The sequence below is a fragment of the Trachurus trachurus genome (genome assembly GCF_905171665.1).
Source record: "Trachurus trachurus genome assembly, chromosome: 9".
Taxonomy (NCBI): Eukaryota; Metazoa; Chordata; class Actinopteri; order Carangiformes; family Carangidae; genus Trachurus; species Trachurus trachurus.
Window position 1 is genome coordinate 23,530,435 of NC_139895.1, and position 20,320 is coordinate 23,550,754.

Here is a 20,320-nt window from a genome sequence, read left to right on the forward strand (position 1 = left end):
CCCCCCCGTAACTCAGAGAAGGCACAGAGGACTCTGAAAATTCTCCCAGCCCTTAGTCAACATGAGGGTGAGTAGATAATGAGTGAAATTTGAATTTGGGTGAACTATCCCTTTAAAGTAATAGCTATATACGGACAAAATTTCACAGTTATGAATAGTTTGTTAATAGTTATTAGACCAGTCGGTGATCACATCAGTGATTAAAGTAGAAGACAGAAAAAACAAAGAGTCAGTTAATTCATAAACAATTAAACCAAAGCAGGGAACACATGCCAAAAACTTGAAAAAGTGAAAAAAGCCAGATGAGGAGGTTTACTTTTGGAAATTGAGAAAGGGTTTGATGATGTACTCATTTATTTGTCAGTCTTGAGGTGGATAACCTGTTAGAAAATACAACTGTATAGTAGATGGAAACAATTATGTTGCAATGTGGGATTTCAGCTTCTGTTCATAGTTGTCAGCTGGCGTTGCCATGGAGGGGCATTTGGGACGTCCAGACGCAGGCAAGAGGTTCTCCCAGTAGTCCCGACGAGCCCTAGGAGAAGTTTTGAGTTTATATGGTTATAAATACAATACAATACAATAAAATAAAACTTTTTTGTCCACCATCGTGGAAAATTGCCTTCGGCTCACCATGACAAAAATACAGTTAAAAAACATAGTTAAATACTCTGTTAAAAAAAATTAAGGAAGCAGTTAGAACACAATTATAAAATAAAATAAATAAATCGGGGGAGGAAAAAAAGAAGAAAAAAAGTTGAGAGCAGTTTATTGATAGTGCATCATTTAGGTTGAGTTGAGAAGGTGGGTAGCGTCCGGAATCAAGGATTTTTGAAAGCTCCCTTAGCCAGTGGGACTCTATATCGTCTCCCGGACTTCAGGAGCTCGAATTGGTTGGTAAGGGGGTGGGAGCTGTCCGCTGTGATTTTCCTGGCCTTCCTCTTTGTCCTCTCTATGTAAATTTCTGTTAGTGGCTTTTGGCGTCGTCCCACTATTTTGCTTGCCCTCGACACAATTTTGTTTAGTTTGGTTTTACATTTACAGCTTAAATAACCAAACCAGACAGAGAGATGAAAGGTGAGCACGCTTTCTACATGTGTAGTGTACACCAGTTCTAAAATCTTCTGGCTGACCCCCAGGCTGCTCAGCCTCCTCAGCAGGTTGAGTCTCTATAAGCATTTCTTGAGCACATAATCTGTGTTTCCTGTGAATTTCAACTGGCCATAGAGCACTGTTCCCAGATATTTAAAGGTTTCCACAGTTTCCACAGTTTGGCCATCAAGTAGTAGGAGTGGCGCTGTGGAGAGCTCTTGGTTTAGGCAGAATATCACTTCTTTTGTTTTTGTCACATTGATTTCTAGTTTGCTCTCTGAGCACCATTCTTCTAGGTTCTTAACAGGTTAAAAAACAGGTGTCATCAGAGCGGTCTGCAGTCTGTGGAAGACCAACTAGGGCCATGTCATCAGCATATTTAATCAATTTCATATTACATTCATTAATTCAGATTAATAATTAATTTGTGAAGAGACGTCCTTCAGTTCCCCCAGTACATTTTGCAACCTTTGCTATGATAACTGTCACTATGCCGCAACACATGATGTACAATACAGGCTGCTGTTTAAGTCTTTAGTCCATGTGTTGAATGCAGATGCTGCAATGTGATTTAGAAAGAGATGACACACAGAAGTCATGTTTCTGCTCAGTCTTACCTGGCTCTGACCCAGGGTTTAGTGTGCATCTCCAATGCAGCTCCCCAGAGTCCGTGCTTCTCTGAAGCAGGAGGGAGTGATCCTCTCTCTGCAGACAGCTCCTCTGCTATGGCTCTAATATGGTAGGGCTCGAATCCACAGCAGCCACCGATATAACGGATTCCTACATTGTAAGCTTCTCTGGTGTATTTGTGAACGTCCCAGCGGGTGACTACTCTGGTCTCCAGTGCTGAGAGGAGAAAAAAATATTCAATATTTGAGCATTTGTCCAACAGTGTCTCACCAAACAGTACATGTGGGTAGTTTAAAGAGGAACTATGCAAGACATTTATTTAATTTAAATAATTAATTTGTTAAACAGCTCCACAGTAATTGTGATGGTTAAATGACCTTGACACAAGCATGCGCTGTAATGTGTAATCTCTTGTTCATGACAGACAAGACTACACTTAATACACATCATAACAATGTATATGATATATAAGGTTATCCATAGCTCTAGTGGATTCATTGAAAACAAATGCACATGGCCAGGTGGGGGTGGGGGAGAAAAAGCTACTGGACTTGCATAGTTCCCCTTTAAGGTAGCAATACATGAGCTATACACTCAAAATGTACTACCATCATACTTAAATGCAAAAATACTATTGCAAACATGACAGTCACACTTTTCCTACAAAAAGCTACAAGGTTGGTTAGTTCAAGACCTTGTTCCCTCGAGTTAGTTTTATGAAGATATGTAATAGGCTACTGTTTGCTGTTGAGAGCAAAAACCAATGTATACAATACATTAAATGAATGCACAGTAAATAATAATGATTATGCAGTAATTAAATATCAAATAATATTTTCTTGATTCTGTCCAAAACAAATAGAAATGCTGACCAAAGGGGTATTCAGGAAGGCTGGTATATCCACCCAAGTTGCACTCAGGTGTGTGACAGCCCAGTGGCTGGACCATGAGATGGGCTCTCAGCCCGGCTTTCTCTAATCCCTCCTTCATCATCTTCACCGTACCAACACACGTCAGAGGGTCCAGGTGGCAGTTCACTCCAACAATGTCAGCTCCTGAAAGCAAACACATGCAAACATAACCAATAATATTGTAGTACAGCTAAAACACAAAATCCGTTTTGCCTATTTATTGGACGTCAACATACCAGCTCTGACCAGTCTGACAGCACACTCTCCAGGTGGGACTCCATGCATGTCTCCATGAGGGGAGATACACAGAGTTGCCCCCACTGCTTTTCCACTGGTCTTCAACACCTCCACTGCCCACACCGCCTCCTCCACGTGATCGACAAACTGCAGGAGAAATGAGCATTGTATCATGAATCTTTCACTTGGGAGTTGGGACAAGAAGCCTGATATGAACATTAGGATCTGCTCGTACCTCTATGATAAAGAAATCAATGTCCTTTTTGAGAAAGTCCTCCATCTGTTTCTTGAAGATGGCCTTAACCTCAGTCTCACTGTGGGTCTTCACATAACAGGGAGTTTTAGACACACACCCAGCAACCAGTGCATTGCCCTCATTGGCGACCTCCCTGGCCAGGTCACAGGCTGCCTCATTGATCTGAGCCCCCTGAGGAGAACACACTGGAGTCATTTCATGTAAGTAAAACAAATATACTAATTTGTCTCCTTGTCTTTCACTTACAGTGACGTTGGTGACATTGCCACTGATCTCCAGTTTATCCTCACTGCAGTAGAAGGTGAATGTCTGAAGCACATCAGCTCCAGCTCTCAGAAACTCCCTGTGCAGCTGCCGCACTGACAGAGCGAGGAGGAGGAGGAGGAGGAGGAGGAGGAGGAGGAGGAGGAGGAGGAGGAGGAGTCAAGGCTCAACTTATTAGGAAAACACATGAGAGTGAAGGTGAATCTGCTGTTATGTTATGATACATATATGTAACATGTACCAGCTTCAGGGTGCTCAACAGCAGCCTCAGGTGTCCAGTGTCCTGCCTTCACATAGCCACGTCGCTCCAGCTGCAGCACGTAGCCTCCGTCACCTACAATCACCTCTCCTGCATCCAGACGCTCCAGGATACCCTGGACACACACACACACACACACACACACACACACACACACAGTTCAGGACAAACCAGAAGAGTCAAATTGAGGAAAAATATTTCTTATTAAACTAAAATCAATTTGGCCAAATCAAATAATCTGATGATTAATGTGTACAGGCATTATACCGTTGTCTATTATTATGATGACATATTCATTCAGAGGAACACACACATAAAACAACTTCCATGGTGTAGGCTAGCTCAGCTATAAACTCGGAGGCACTGAACAGTGTGAACTGAACTTTTGCCTCCTTCTGTACAGAAGCACCTGCTCTCCTTCTCTACTTGTTGGCTAATCTGCATTGAATATGTTCAGTGAGCGAGTTTCTATTGATGAACCATCAGCTCGTATTACTCTTATTACGGCCAGGAAAGACGGGGCTGCGTACACTTATGCAAAGACACAGCAGGTATTCATACCTTACTCCTCTTGCTCTCCATTGGCGACGTCTCGTCTCAGTTCAACGCTCAGGACGACTAGAAAGCTTGTGCAGGAATTATTGGTGGTCGGTCGCTGGCCTGGAGTGCGATATCAGAATGATAATCTCGCGAGATTCAGGAAGCTCTTTGCTGAGCCGAGCGCCGCCGTTGACCGACCCTCCGCCTCCCTGCTGAGGTGGCTGAGATCAAATAGACTTATATTTATTATCTTTAGGATAACCGAGAGGACCGAGATATCCGCCTTGCCAGGGAAATGATTGGAGCAAGCTGGATGCAAATGAAACAAACAGGGTTTCAGACAGACAAAAGTGGAAAAATCCCTGACACACTGCACAGTTTATTATGCTTCATTATCTGTGTAAAGAATAGAATTAAATTTAGATTTTTTTTTTAATTTGAGGAGACTGAAACGATTTGCTACGAGTGAGTCAGCCTGTTAGTCCAGATGTGCTCATAGATACTAACAACAACTGCACACTTTGCAACAATGTTTTAATATGAGCTATTAATATAACGTTAGACACCATTGTTAGACCACAGAAAACTAGCCCTACCTCTCAAAAGTCTGTAAACGATTAACTAACTAAATTTAATCTCCTAGTTATTTTCTTTCTCCACTGTTTATGTTGGTGCTATGCGATAAACGATACATCCAGTTTACCTTTGGACAGCTAATCTTGAAAACCCCTTTACACACAGATTGGAAAACAGCAAGATAAGAGGAAACTTGAGAAAGGCCGCCGACACCGTTTGTTTTGCACTGCGCCGTGACTCCTGACCTGCAGGGGGCGCTGCGTCACTACGTCATTGCGTCACTACGTCACTGCGTCACAGACGTGCGGTGTGTCGTCACTTCCTGGCGGGATGTCCGTCTCAAACTAACCGATGAAAACAAAACAACCGGTGAAGCGACTGTGAACAAACTGTTCATGAGCGACAGCAGCGATTTAGTAGCAAAGTGAAGATCAATGAAACAAGGTGAGATAGTTACTACATGTTCATCAGTGCGATCCTATAACTTTATATAGGCTAACGTTAGCGAGTATATTGCATAGCCTACTGACTGGTGTTTGTTTATGTTGCATTAAAAAAGACGGAACTGAGTCGCCACACTGTATTCTCCCAAAATGTACAATAATGTATTAGATGATTACATAATAAAAAGACACGGACAACGAGTGATGGTGAAACCGATGCTTTCTGTAGCACTGAACCACTTTGACAACGACACAGCAGTTCCGGATGCCTTCATGGCCAGTTTATATTGTAACGTTACCACCCGGATGATTGGAGTGACTTTGGATGCTGAAACGTGTTTTTCTGCTGACAATTCAGTGGAGGCGAGGTTTGACACTTGTTTTGAAGTGTGTCACAATTTACTGCGGTCAAGTGAGCCGTCGTTCTTCCTCGCGGAGTCAAGCCAGCCGCACAAACATTTGAACTGCGCCCGTATCATAGAACTTACGGTAAATTCTCCGAGTCCACTGACGAAGCTAACGCTAGTTCAGAACCAAGCGAGATGACTTCCGGTTTTCAAAGTAAGACGCGGATAATACAAAGGCAAGGTGTGTGTGTGTGTGTGTGTGTGTGTGTGTGTGTGTGTGTGTGTGTGTGTGTGTGTGTGTGTGTGTGTGTGTGTGTGTGTGTGTGTGTTCCCGTGTGTGTGTGTGTGTGTGTTCCCGTGTGTGTGTGCGCGTGTGTTCCCGTGTGTGTGTGTGTGTGTGTGTGTGTGTGTGTGTTCCCGTGTACCTACCTAACAGGGCCTTATGAATTTTAAACAGGAAAAGAGCCTTATACTCCATTTTTACTGTGCAGTAACATGACTTTGGCCCATAAGTTCTGGCAATACTTGGTACAGGTGACTTCGGGACCACCCTGGCTACTTCCTTAGTCATTATCAAACAATTTTACTGTATAATTTTGGAGAAATTAAGCCTCAAAGTTGCATCTCAGTTTTTTTTAAACAGGAAAAATGCCTTATACTCCATTTTTACTGTACAATAACATGACTTTGGCCCATAAGTTCTGGCAATACTTGGTACAGGTGACTTCAGGACCACCCTGGCTACTTCCTCAGTCATTATCAAACAATTTTACTGTATCATTTTGGAGAAATTAAGCCTCAAAGTTGCATTTTTTGATTTTTTTTTTTTTTTTTTAAGGAAAAAAGGCCGTATACTCCATTTTTACTGTACAATAACATGACTTTGGCCCATAAGTTCTGGCAATACTTGGTACAGGTGACTTCAGGACCACCCTGGCTACTTCCACAGTCATTATCAAACAATTTTACTGTATCATTTTGGAGAAATTAAGCCTCAAAGTTGCATCTTTAACTTCTTTCAAACAGGAAAAATGCCCTATACTCAATTTTTACTGTACAATAACAACACTTTGGTCCATAAGTTCAGACAAAGGTTGGTACAGTTGAATTCAGGACCACCCTGACTACTCTCTCAGTCATTATCAAACATTTTTACTGTATCATTTTGGAAAAATGAAGCCTCAAAGTTGCATTTTTTGAATTTTTTTTGAAGGAAAAAATGCCTTATACTCTTTATTTACTGTACTATAACATCACTTTGGTCCATAAGTTCAGGCAATGGTTGGTACAGTTGACTTCAGGACCACCCTGACCAATCCTTCAGTCATTATCAAACATTTTTACTGTATCATTTTGGAGAAATTAAGCCTCAAAGTTGCATTTTTTGATTTTTTTTTTTTTTTTTTTAAGGAAAAAAGGCCGTATACTCCATATTTACTGTACAATAACAACACTTTGGTCCATAAGTTCAGACAAAGGTTAGTACAGTTGACTTCAGGACCACCCTGACTACTCCTTCAGTCATTATTAAACATTTTTACTGTATCATTTTGGAGAAATTAAGCCTCAAAGTTGCAACTTTAGCTTCTTTCAAACAGGAAAAATGCCCTATACTCAATTTTTACTGTACAATAACAACACTTTGGTCCATAAGTTCAGACAAAGGTTTGTACAGTTGACTTCAGGACCACCCTGACCAATCCTTCAGTCATTATCAAACATTTTTACTGTATCATTTTGGAGAAATTAAGCCTCAAAGTTGCATTTTTTGATTTTTTTTTTTTTTTTTTAAGGAAAAAAGGCCGTATACTCCATATTTACTGTACAATAACAACACTTTGGTCCATAAGTTCAGACAAAGGTTAGTACAGTTGACTTCAGGACCACCCTGACTACTCCTTCAGTCATTATTAAACATTTTTACTGTATCATTTTGGAGAAATTAAGCCTCAAAGTTGCATCTGTAGCTTCTTTTAAACAGGAAAAAAGGCCTTATACGCCATTTTTACTGTACAGTAACATCAACATGGTGCATAAGTTCGGTCAATACTTGGTACAGTTGACTTCAGGTCCACCCTGGCTACTTCCTCAGTCATTATCAAACATTTGTACTGTATCATTTTGGAGAAATTAAGCATCAAAGTTGCATCTTTAGCTTTAGCTGTATCTTATAATTATTTTGGCAACAACAAAGGTCTAGCCTACTACATAGAATAACATCACTTTAATTCATAAATACATTAATTATTCAATTACATTTTAATTTGATAGTTACTTTTTTAAATTTTTGCATATAAATTTACAATAGTTAGTTGGTAACGATCCAATGCGTCAGCGCATGCGCAAATGAGATTTTCCCTGTTGATTGCCTCCTCGACGTTCACTGGACGATCTTCACTTGGTTGCAAGAATGGCTGCAAGAAAAGGGTAAGTGGGGCTTTCAAATAATTTCCAATGTTACTTGGGTAAAGGACACTGGATTTTGAAATTCCTATATCTTTTTCAATTAAAATTATGTGGGTTAAAAAAAAAAAGTGTGTCATCACAAATATCTATTTAATTGGCCAAATATTATTAGCTTGGGTTAACCGAGACACGTGGTCAGCTTACATGCACTTTGTGCACATTATATAGCTATTTTAATGCGCTCTGGCAAGCGGGGGCCGTTAACCGATTGTGCCAGATGCGCCAGAGCGCGCACCTCTGTGCCAGGCTCGCGCTCTGTGGAGATTTGTGTTTATTCAACTTAACAGGGATGCTGAACAGAGGAATTAATACACACATTCACACAAAAAGGTCCTATGTTCCCTGGTTTGTTCATCGACCGGCAACAGCGGGGAACATAGGACCCGGGGAACATAGGTACGCTCCCGTCTCGGTTAACCCAAGGCAATACTATTTGGCCAATTAAAAAAATATTTGTGATGACGCACTTTTTTTTTTAACCCACATAATTTTAATTGAAAAAGATATAGGAATTTCAAAATCCAGTGTCCTTTACCCAAGTAACATTGGAAATTATTTGAAAGCCCCACTTACCCTTTTCTTGCAGCCATTCTTGCAACCAAGTGAAGATCGTCCAGTGAACGTCGAGGAGGCAATCAACAGGGAAAATCTCATTTGCGCATGCGCTGACGCATTGGATCGTTACCAACTAACTATTGTAAATTTATATGCAAAAATTTAAAAAAGTAACTATCAAATTAAAATGTAATTGAATAATTAATGTATTTATGAATTAAAGTGATGTTATTCTATGTAGTAGGCTAGACCTTTGTTGTTGCCAAAATAATTATAAGATACAGCTAAAGCTAAAGATGCAACTTTGACGCTTAATTTCTCCAAAATGATACAGTCATATGTTTGATAATGACTGAGGAAGTAGCCAGGGTGGACCTGAAGTCAACTGTACCAAGTATTGACCGAACTTATGCACCATGTTGATGTTACTGTACAGTAAATATGGCATATAAGGCCTTCTTCCTGTTTAAAAGAAGCTACAGATGCAAATTTGAGGCTTAATTTCTCCAAAATGATACAGTAAAAATGTTTGATAATGACTGAAGGATTGGTCAGGGTGGTCCTGAAGTCAACTGTACCAACCTTTGTCTGAACTTATGGACCAAAGTGTTGTTATTGTACAGTAAAAATTGAGTATAGGGCATTTTTCCTGTTTGAAAGAAGCTAAAGATGCAACTTTGAGGCTTAATTTCTCTAAAATGATACAGTAAAAATGTTTGATAATGACTGAGGGAGTAGTCAGGGTGGTCCTGAAGTCAACTGTACCAACCATTGCCTGAACTTATGGACCAAAGTGATGTTATAGTACAGTAAATAAAGAGTATAAGGCATTTTTCCTTAAAAAAAATCAAAAAATGCAACTTTGAGGCTTAATTTTTCCAAAATGATACAGTAAAAATGTTTGATAATGACTGAGGGAATAGTCAGGGTGGTCCTGAAGTCAACTGTACCAACCTTTGTCTGAACTTATGGACCAAAGTGTTGTTATTCTACAGTAAATATGGAGTATTAGACCTTTTTGTCATGTTTAAAAAAAGCAAAAAATGCAACTTTGAGGCTTAATTTTTCCAGAATTATACAGTAAAAATGTTTGACATTGAGTGAGGGAGTAGCCAGGGTGGTCCTGAAGTCAACTGTACCAACCATTGCCTGTACTTATGGACCAAAGTGATGTTATAGTACAGTAAATAAAGAGTATAAGGCCTTTTTTCCTCAAAAAAAATCAAAAAATGCAACTTTGAGGCTTAATTTCTCCAAAATGATACAGTAAAAATGTTTGATAATGACTGTGGAAGTAGCCAGGGTGGTCTTAAAGTCAACTGTACCAACCATTGCCTGAACTTATGGACCAAAGTGATGTTATAGTACAGTAAATAAAGAGTATAAGGCCTTTTTTCCTTTAAAAAAAAAAAAGAAAATCAAAAAATGCAACTTTGAGGCTTAATTTCTCCAAAATGATACAGTAAAAATGTTTGATAATGACTGTGGAAGTAGCCAGGGTGGTCTTAAAGTCAACTGTACCAACCATTGCCTGAACTTATGGACCAAAGTGATGTTATAGTACAGTAAATAAAGAGTATAAGGCCTTTTTTCCTCCAAAAAAATCAAAAAAAATCAAAAAATGCAACTTTGAGGCTTAATTTCTCCAAAATGATACAGTAAAAATGTTTGATAATGACTGTGGAAGTAGCCAGGGTGGTCTTAAAGTCAACTGTACCAACCATTGCCTGAACTTATGGACCAAAGTGATGTTATAGTACAGTAAATAAAGAGTATAAGGCCTTTTTTCCTCCAAAAAAATCAAAAAAAATCAAAAAATGCAACTTTGAGGCTTAATTTCTCCAAAATGATAGAGTAAAAATGTTTGATAATGACTGAGGGAGTAGTCAGGCTGGTCCTGAAGTCAACTGTACTAAGTATTGACCGAACTTATGGACCAACGTGATGTTACTGTACAGTAAAAATGGAGTATAAGGCCTTTTTTCCTTTAAAAAAAAAAAAGAAAATCAAAAAATGCAACTTTGAGGCTTAATTTCTCCAAAATGATACAGTAAAAATGTTTGATAATGACTGTAGAAGTAGCCAGGGTGGTCTTAAAGTCAACTGTACCAACCATTGCCTGAACTTATGGACCAAAGTGATGTTATAGTACAGTAAATAAAGAGTATAAGGCCTTTTTTCCTCCAAAAAAATCAAAAAAAAATCAAAAAATGCAACTTTGAGGCTTAATTTCTCCAAAATGATACAGTAAAATTGTTTGATAATGACTGTGGAAGTAGCCAGGGTGGTCCTGAAGTCACCTGTACCAAGTATTGCCAGAACTTATGGGCCAAAGTCATGTTATTGTACAGTAAAAATGGAGTATGAGGCACTTTTCCCGTAAAGAAAAAAACAAAAAAACTAGAGATGCAACTTTGAGGCTTAATTTCTCCAAAATTATACAGTAAAATTGTTTGATAATGACTGTGGAAGTAGCCAGGGTGGTCCTGAAGTCACCTGTACCAAGTATTGCCAGAACTTATGGGCCAAAGTCATGTTATTGTACAGTAAAAATGGAGTATGAGGCACTTTTCCCGTAAAGAAAAAAACAAAAAAACTAGAGATGCAACTTTGAGGCATAATTTCTCCAAAATGATACAGTAAAATTGTTTGATAATGACTGTGGAAGTAGCCAGGGTGGTCCTGAAGTCACCTGTACCAAGTATTGCCAGAACTTATGGGCCAAAGTCATGTTATTGTACAGTAAAAATGGAGTATGAGGCACTTTTCCCGTAAAGAAAAAAACAAAAAAACTAGAGATGCAACTTTGAGGCTTAATTTCTCCAAAATTATACAGTAAAATTGTTTGATAATGACTGTGGAAGTAGCCAGGGTGGTCCTGAAGTCACCTGTACCAAGTATTGCCAGAACTTATGGGCCAAAGTCATGTTATTGTACAGTAAAAATGGAGTATGAGGCACTTTTCCCCTAAAGAAAAAAACAAAAAAACTAGAGATGCAACTTTGAGGCTTAATTTCTCCAAAATTATACAGTAAAATTGTTTGATAATGACTGTGGAAGTAGCCAGGGTGGTCCTGAAGTCACCTGTACCAAGTATTGCCAGAACTTATGGGCCAAAGTCATGTTACTGTACAGTAAAAATGGAGTATGAGGCACTTTTCCCCTAAATAAAAAAATAAAAAAACTAGAGATGCAACTTTGAGGCTTAATTTCTCCAAAATGATACAGTAAAATTGTTTGATAATGACTGTGGAAGTAGCCAGGGTGGTCCTGAAGTCACCTGTACCAAGTATTGCCAGAACTTATGGGCCAAAGTCATGTTATTGTACAGTAAAAATGGAGTATGAGGCACTTTTCCCGTAAAGAAAAAAACAAAAAAACTAGAGATGCAACTTTGAGGCTTAATTTCTCCAAAATTATACAGTAAAATTGTTTGATAATGACTGTGGAAGTAGCCAGGGTGGTCCTGAAGTCACCTGTACCAAGTATTGCCAGAACTTATGGGCCAAAGTCATGTTACTGTACAGTAAAAATGGAGTATGAGGCACTTTTCCCCTAAATAAAAAAATAAAAAAACTAGAGATGCAACTTTGAGGCTTAATTTCTCCAAAATTATACAGTAAAATTGTTTGATAATGACTGTGGAAGTAGCCAGGGTGGTCCTGAAGTCACCTGTACCAAGTATTGCCAGAACTTATGGGCCAAAGTCATGTTATTGTACAGTAAAAATGGAGTATGAGGCACTTTTCCCGTAAAGAAAAAAACAAAAAAACTAGAGATGCAACTTTGAGGCTTAATTTCTCCAAAATTATACAGTAAAATTGTTTGATAATGACTGTGGAAGTAGCCAGGGTGGTCCTGAAGTCACCTGTACCAAGTATTGCCAGAACTTATGGGCCAAAGTCATGTTATTGTACAGTAAAAATGGAGTATGAGGCACTTTTCCCGTAAAGAAAAAAACAAAAAAACTAGAGATGCAACTTTGAGGCTTAATTTCTCCAAAATGATACAGTAAAATTGTTTGATAATGACTGTGGAAGTAGCCAGGGTGGTCCTGAAGTCACCTGTACCAAGTATTGCCAGAACTTATGGGCCAAAGTCATGTTATTGTACAGTAAAAATGGAGTATGAGGCACTTTTCCCGTAAAGAAAAAAACAAAAAAACTAGAGATGCAACTTTGAGGCTTAATTTCTCCAAAATGATACAGTAAAATTGTTTGATAATGACTGTGGAAGTAGCCAGGGTGGTCCTGAAGTCACCTGTACCAAGTATTGCCAGAACTTATGGGCCAAAGTCATGTTACTGTACAGTAAAAATGGAGTATGAGGCACTTTTCCCGTAAACAAAAAAACAAAAAAAACTAGAGATGCAACTTTGAGGCTTAATTTCTCCAAAATTATACAGTAAAATTGTTTGATAATGACTGAGGAAGTAGCCAGGGTGGTCCTGAAGTCACCTGTACCAAGTATTGCCAGAACTTATGGGCCAAAGTCATGTTATTGTACAGTAAAAATGGAGTATAAGGCATTTTTCCTGTTTAAAAAAAACTGAGATGCAACTTTGAGGCTTAATTTCTCCAAAATTATACAGTAAAATTGTTTGATAATGACTAAGGAAGTAGCCAGGGTGGTCCTGAAGTCACCTGTACCAAGTATTGCCAGAACTTATGGGCCAAAGTCATGTTACTGCACAGTAAAAATGGAGTATAAGGCTCTTTTCCTGTTTAAAATTCATAAGGCCCTGTTAGGTAGGTACACGGGAACACACACACACACACACACACACACACACACACGGGAACACACTCGCGCGCGCGCGCACACACACACACACACACACGGGAACACACACACACACACACACACACACACACACACACACGGGAACACACACACACACACACACACACACACACACACACTGCCTTTGTATTATCCGCGTCTTACTTTGAAAACCGGAAGTCATCTCGCTTGGTTCTGAACTAGCGTTAGCTTCGTCAGTGGACTCGGAGAATTTACCGTAAGTTCTATGATACGGGCGCAGTTCAAATGTTTGTGCGGCTGGCTTGACTCCGCGAGGAAGAACGACGGCTCACTTGACCGCAGTCACAATTTTCCTGGCTTTTTGGTCCTGATCTCATTCAGTCCCACAGTTTGATCCATAGCCTTTTTTATGACCTTTTTTGTACTGTAAAGTGTATACTTATTGTTTAAATACAGTGGATCAAAGGATTTTACTATCTTTTGGTTGTTCTGTTGTGTTAACCGTTTTCTCTTGTCGTAATGTATCTTCTTTTGTTTTGACCTGTACACGCATCTTGTAACTTTGTTAAGAAAGGTGCTATGTAAATACGTTTTTATTATTATTATTTTTTCAATGCTTTAGAAAACTGAGTCATTAACTAGTAATTCAGAAGTACTGAATTGGTCGTGCTTCTTGGATCAAACCGAGGTGATCTGAAACTGATTGTCTCCACATCTCTGATGAATTCATCTGACAACAGGGTGAACCACACGATGGAGGCTTTGGCACTGAATGACGGCCCTGCTCCTGACGGCTCTGCCGGCCAGGGGGACATCCTGCCTGTAGACATGCTCAGGTACTTCTTCTTCCACTTTTGATTTAACACTTAACTTTGTTTTTGGTGCTGGTTTATAAGATGAACGACACCCCAGCACCAGTGGTTGAGATTCACTCTCCATTCACATAAACACCCATGAACGCATATTAGCTCTTGTTATTATGAGACGATAATTCAGTTTTGGTGTTTTTTGTCAGAATAAGACAGCAGATGTCCAACCAGTGCTTTGAGATGGCAGCACAGCTCCAGGCAGGTATATACAAAAACTTTATATCCATCGTATTATGTTTTCATGAAGTAAACACACACAGCTTTAAAATTTAGTTTCTTGCAACAGGAAAAAATAAGAAATCATGCAGCACATCTGAAGCTGAAAGAGACTTGTGAGTATCTGCATTTAACCCAGTAATGTGGATCTATGATTTAAAAGTAATATTTGAATGAATTTTGTGATTTACAGTGTTAATGCAATTTTCATCCATTGTTCCAGACCGGATTACATCAGTGATCTGGAAACCGTCAAGACAAATCATTTCATCAGTACATTGACACTACACAGGTAAACCTATTTTGGATCAATCTTTATTTTATGTGATGAGTGCTGTGATGTCTCTGCAAATGCAATATGTGCTATAATTGCATAATGTGATATGCAAGGTGTGAAACTTTGTTAACTTTGACCATTCATTGATTTGACTGAAGAATGCAGATGTGGCACGCTATTGAAGAAAAGCTGAAACACAAAGACTCAGAGGCCGAGTACGTCATTTGAACATACTGACACAACTCATACATTTGTTTTGTTAAAACCTTATTTTGATGACAGTTTGTACATTTCGCTTTTTTTAAGTGAGCTGAAAGCCGTGAGCGATCGCTACATGAGTCTCTGTTCACGTATAAAAGAAGTTCAGAAAGTAAGTAGCCTCATCTATAATCATTGGTCTGTTGTCTTAAAACTAGTACTTTGTGTATTATTAGTGTCTTAATATCTCTGCAGGCCCCAGAACATGTACTCTTGTAGAAATATTTTATCATTAAAAAAACAACAAATACTGTATGTTTCCCTTTGAAACTAATTGGCATGGCTCATTTGCTTATGCACATGATGTGGTTATATTTTATGTGCTGGTTAATACAGATTTATTTGCAATAGTTGGTTAGATTTGAAATGAGGAAGTTACTCACAAATTAAGGCAATTATTTTTACACCTCATTCGGTCAGGAATCAAGAGCTCTTCAAGATGAAATTACAGAGATGCAGAAGGACAGACTTGGTATGTTCTGTAGTTTATTTCTTCATTTTCGTATGGAGCTTTTCCCTGCTTCATGTCTACATTAAAAATGACTTACAAAATGGTATTTAAGTTTTTTTGGTGAACATCTAATTCATTGTTTTAACTCTAAATTTGCCCTTAATGTTTTTTTCTCGCAGAGCTGAAAAGACTCACACAAGAGAAAATGAAAGAGATGGAAGAGCTGAAGTCCAAGAAAGAGCAACCAGATGATCCAGATGCAGAGAAGTACAGAGCAGCGTTGGAGAAAGGCCAAGCCAACCTGGAGAAATATAAAAAGATGGTCATCATGACACAGAATGTCCTCAGGGTAAATTGTACAGGAGACACACTATGTTCCAGTAAAAGTTTCAGAGATGTTTACTGATGTATGAATGTGTGTGTTTGTGTCCAGGGCATCCTCTTGGCTTTTAAAGTCAACTGGCTGGACGATCCTAAACTGCAGGACATCGTCATGACACTGGAGGAGCTGCCTATCTCTGACTAGACGATTCATTTCTTTGCTCATATTTATGTTTCTGTATTGTTTTGTAAAATAAATCAATAAAAAATGTTAAAAGAAAAAGTGAATCCTTTTGTGACAGCAGTGTCGATGACATCCAACTGCCGCTAGAGGGCGACACAGACGGCGAAGAAAAGTTTCACAGCGACCCCACTTCCTGCCAGAGAAGAAGAAACAGGAGCTCACACGTGTTTCCACAGACTAGACGGATATATTTTCCAGATCGTGTTTCAAACTTGGGCTTTCTGGATATTTATTGCAATATAACGGGTCAAAATGCCGAAGGTAAAGGCCGAGAAGAAGACCAGGCAGCACCAGGAGGTGAAGAACCAAGGTATGTCTGAGCCGAGTGGTTAGCAGCGCTGCTAGCATGACACCAACATGACGGTCGGTCGGTCGGTCAGCTGCTGGAAGAAAATGGGCTTTAAACTCACAAGTTCACCGTAAAGTCGATGTAAAACACTGAGCAGCTGTAAAGTCTGTCACCTCACCTGGTTTAACACCGCACCGTGACGGTCACTGTGGCGCAAATGTCGACGTTATAGGTTTTGTTTACAAGAGTTATAAAGGCTCAGCTCGTTATAATTTTCATGGGATACGTTCTGTCACCAAAATTTATTTTCCTTTATTGTTAACTTGATTGTTTTTTTTTCTTTTTGCCTAACTGTTATTATACTGTCGTATAATTGTAACTTTACTGTACTGTTACTGTTGTAACGAATGTGAGCTGGAAAGACTGAAATGTTGTTGTTGCTACAACTTTAAATAAAGTTGGGGAAAAAAGACGTTCATAATGATTTTACCAGACACCAACTCTCACTGGAAAAGACTGACCTCTTAATGTAAACACTAGTGACAACAAAGTGCAGAGTAATGTCCGGTTTGTTTACAGTGTCTAATTGCTAAGTTGTATTGACCGTAATATTTAAGAATATAGTCATCTTTGATTATTATTATTATTATTATTATTATTAAAGTTACATTTTACAGTGGAAAAGGAAATTGGATCTAACAGTTTAAGAGTGACTTGTTTTATTCATTACCAGGCCAGTTTACAGTGTCCTGTGTGTTGTGTCTTGCAGGGATCATGTTCAACACCGGCATCGGCCAGCACATCCTGAAGAACCCTCTGGTTGTGAATGGGATCATTGAGAAGGTGTGTGTGGCGCTGATGAACTGAGCCGTTCACGTACAGTTGGATTTTACATGCACCTGATTGCTAACACACAAAGGCATCTTAAAGACAAATCCTACAACCTATGCTGATTATGGTACACACAGTCTAATCTGTGGTTGTGGCTGAGCTGGCATGTGTCATGTTTTCAGGCTGCGCTGAGGCCGACAGATGTGGTTCTGGAGGTGGGACCTGGTACTGGAAACATGACGGTCAAACTGCTGGAGAAGGCCAAGAAGGTCAGTGTCAAAAGCTGCTGTCTGGCTCCAAGTTAAGACAGGAAAGTGAATAATAATCCAATGCTACGATACATCCAGATATGAAGGGTCAGAGGATGAGATAAGAGCACATCCCATATGGGCATTGTCTGCACTGAAAGCAGTTGATCGGTGGTGTAAATCCCGCTGAAGTTGGTGTCCTGTTCAATTAAGGATGAGATCATTTTCACAGATAAGAATGTAGTGTCTCTGGTGCATCATAATTAACATCTACCCAGATGAGATGATTATGTAATGCGTAGTTTCAGGATAACCTTTCTGTCTGACATCCTCATTATTTCCCAACTACTGTACACATACAAATGACCAAGTCTTCAATTCATTTTAACAACCTTATTATTACCCCTTGATAAATACTGCTGCATCTTTTTAATGGCTTTATATACAGTTATTTGGTAATTAATCATTTCAGTCGTTGTTATCACTGATGCATAAACAGTAATTGATACTTTTGCAGGTGGTGGCCTGTGAGTTGGATTGCAGATTGGTAGCTGAACTTCAGAAGAGAGTACAGTGCACGTGAGTGACAACCACATCTCTGCGCCATCACATATTTGCACAGTTTCTGCAGTTAAATAGAAAGTTAATGCATGATCTAATAAAAGACACTGTTGTTTTTCTTACACAGACCCATGCAGACCAAACTTCAGATATTAGTTGGAGATGTATTAAAAACAGATCTACCTTTCTTTGACGTCTGTGTGGCTAATTTACCTTATCAGGTAAAGACACATTTTCCACCATTCTTCACACAGTTGGTTTCATGATATCATTTATATCATCATTTACCCAAAACTAGAAATTTCTCAATGTCTTGTGCAGATTTCGTCACCATTCGTCTTCAAGCTCCTGCTGCATCGACCTTTTTTCAGGTAATAAAGTAAAAAAAATACTTTTTTTTTTTTTTTTTTACTGTATGCCTTTCATGCTCTCAGCAGCTCTTTTGTTTTGCATTTGTTCAGGTGTGCCGTGTTGATGTTCCAGAGAGAGTTTGCTATGCGACTTGTGGCCACACCTGGAGACAAGCTGTACTGCAGACTGTCCATCAACACACAGCTACTGGCTCGAGTAGACCACCTCATGAAGGTCGGTGCTGCACCGCCCGATGTTTGTCTATCACACTAACGGCACCAGTATTAATGTTTCCCCTCCTTTTATCAGGTAGGGAAGAATAATTTCCGTCCTCCTCCGAAAGTGGAGTCAAGTGTTGTCAGGATAGAACCGAAAAATCCTCCCCCTCCAGTGAACTTCCAGGTGAGGTCTGATTTTTTTTTAAAAAGAAGAAAAAAAAGCGGTCAACACTGTGATGAATTTTAGATGTTTAACGCAGTTTTTTCTTTTTCTCCTGGGAAGGAGTGGGACGGCCTGGTCAGAATAGCCTTTGTAAGGAAAAACAAAACCCTCAACGCAGGCTTCAAGTGAGTCCCTGCCTGCTGCAGACGCTGCCACTCTAACTGAAGCCTCCTCTGTTCAAAGAGCGTGTTCAGAGAGACGATCATGTTGATGTTTTGTCACTTTTAGGTCGACTGCGGTGGAACAGCTGCTGGAAAAGAACTACAGAATCCACTGCTCTGTACATAATGTGGTGAGTATATATCCCAGTGTATGTACATATAACAAACATACACACAGTATCTTTTAAGCCAGTTTTAATGTGAAGGCCTGTGCTTCTTCACCTTGACAGGAAATCCCACCAGACTTCAGCATCACCAAGAAGATTGAGAGCGTTTTACAGGAGGTCGACTTCAGTGAGAAGAGAGCCAGGTCCATGGACATCGACGACTTCATGGTGTAAGTTGAACATCTAGGATTTATGATTTCTTGTATTGCAAGGCAAGTTTATCTGTAGCCTATTTTTACAGTTTGTCTCAAAGGCCTTTTTTCCCTCATCCTCAGACTGCTTCATGCATTCAACTCTGCTGGGATCCACTTTTCCTAAACTGCAGAGAAGACTGACGAATACAGCAACAGACTCGTAACTCTGTCTCTAACAGCTTTTTGATGAAGGGGCTGAAGTTAGTGGTCAGATTGAGTGGAAAGAGAGAGACTGTTGGACTCAGCTTTCCTCTTGTGGAGATAGGTGCGGATGAAATGAATTTCCAGTGTTGACATATTTGGACAAAATATACAGAGAATATTGGAGGGTGCATTTAAAGAGCTCATATTGAGTGTCCTATTTCCCCCATATATGACTGCACGTGGACAATTTCTGGCAGATGGAAACAGTATAAGGCCGTGCTGTTTGAGGGTATGAGGGTTCTTCATTTATGATTGCAATGATCTGTAATGGATGATTATCTTATCATTCAATAACTATTCAAAATGACCTACTTATGGAAAAGTAAACATTTGATACATGTATCTTTGAATGTGTCTCTCAAAATAAATTCAGATTGTCCACAGGTGTTCTTTCATGTCACATCTCTTTTTCCAAGCTAACACATTTAAATTCATTATTTTGTCTATAAAAGCAGAAAATATGTTCCAGAAGTATTCATAGTAATTATTATGTGGTACAGTCTCCATTTGGATCTTTTTCAATGACAGCCAGGGCTGCCGGTCTGTTGAAGAGACTGCAGATGTAGTTACTCACTACGACCGATAGAGGGAAGCCAACACGCTGAGTGACTTTTGCCTCCTGCGGTATCAAGGCAACCGTCGACAGATCAGCGTTTCCTTTGCCCTTTCACAATAAGACGTCTCAATAGGGCAGAACTCCCACACTTTGTAGAAACGACACCTTCGTTAATAAGGTAGGAAAATGTTTGTTTACAGTCTAAATAATGGCATCTGCAGGTCAATTCTACTATTACAGCTGTATGAGAGGAGGATAAACAAACCAAATGTCTTAATTGTGCAGGTTTTTTCACAATAGGACTCCAGTTGCAGCTGCATCGACATGTCAGGTAAGAACTG

At 39.4% G+C, this 20,320-nt stretch overlaps 3 protein-coding genes across 3 annotated transcripts; 2 read left to right on the plus strand and 1 right to left on the minus strand.

The window, feature by feature from the left end:
• Nucleotides 1–342: 342 nt before the first annotated feature.
• On the minus strand, nucleotides 343–4,991 carry LOC310991220 (betaine--homocysteine S-methyltransferase 1-like). The gene is made up of 9 exons (XM_083978850.1): nucleotides 4,893–4,991; nucleotides 4,211–4,309; nucleotides 3,632–3,764; nucleotides 3,373–3,485; nucleotides 3,106–3,297; nucleotides 2,870–3,017; nucleotides 2,595–2,777; nucleotides 1,710–1,938; nucleotides 343–535 (listed from the first exon to the last, which is right to left on the minus strand). The coding sequence occupies exons 2-9, from the start codon at nucleotides 4,229–4,231 to the stop codon at nucleotides 418–420; spliced, it is 1,137 nt and encodes a 378-aa protein (XP_083834976.1). The 5' UTR covers nucleotides 4,232–4,309; nucleotides 4,893–4,991; the 3' UTR covers nucleotides 343–417.
• A 61-nt stretch (nucleotides 4,992–5,052) lies between these two features.
• On the plus strand, nucleotides 5,053–15,945 carry cenph (centromere protein H). The gene is made up of 10 exons (XM_083978851.1): nucleotides 5,053–5,209; nucleotides 14,081–14,176; nucleotides 14,356–14,411; nucleotides 14,496–14,541; nucleotides 14,649–14,717; nucleotides 14,861–14,917; nucleotides 15,009–15,072; nucleotides 15,381–15,432; nucleotides 15,591–15,760; nucleotides 15,845–15,945. Exons 2-10 carry the CDS (start codon nucleotides 14,094–14,096, stop codon nucleotides 15,935–15,937), a joined length of 690 nt encoding a protein of 229 aa, XP_083834977.1. The 5' UTR covers nucleotides 5,053–5,209; nucleotides 14,081–14,093; the 3' UTR covers nucleotides 15,938–15,945.
• A 155-nt stretch (nucleotides 15,946–16,100) lies between these two features.
• dimt1l (DIM1 dimethyladenosine transferase 1-like) lies at nucleotides 16,101–19,745 on the plus strand. The gene is made up of 12 exons (XM_083978371.1): nucleotides 16,101–16,286; nucleotides 17,035–17,108; nucleotides 17,279–17,365; nucleotides 17,862–17,923; nucleotides 18,033–18,126; nucleotides 18,227–18,276; nucleotides 18,367–18,490; nucleotides 18,566–18,658; nucleotides 18,758–18,822; nucleotides 18,926–18,989; nucleotides 19,089–19,195; nucleotides 19,301–19,745. Exons 1-12 carry the CDS (start codon nucleotides 16,229–16,231, stop codon nucleotides 19,341–19,343), a joined length of 921 nt encoding a protein of 306 aa, XP_083834497.1. The 5' UTR covers nucleotides 16,101–16,228; the 3' UTR covers nucleotides 19,344–19,745.
• The last annotated feature ends 575 nt before the right edge of the window (nucleotides 19,746–20,320 follow it).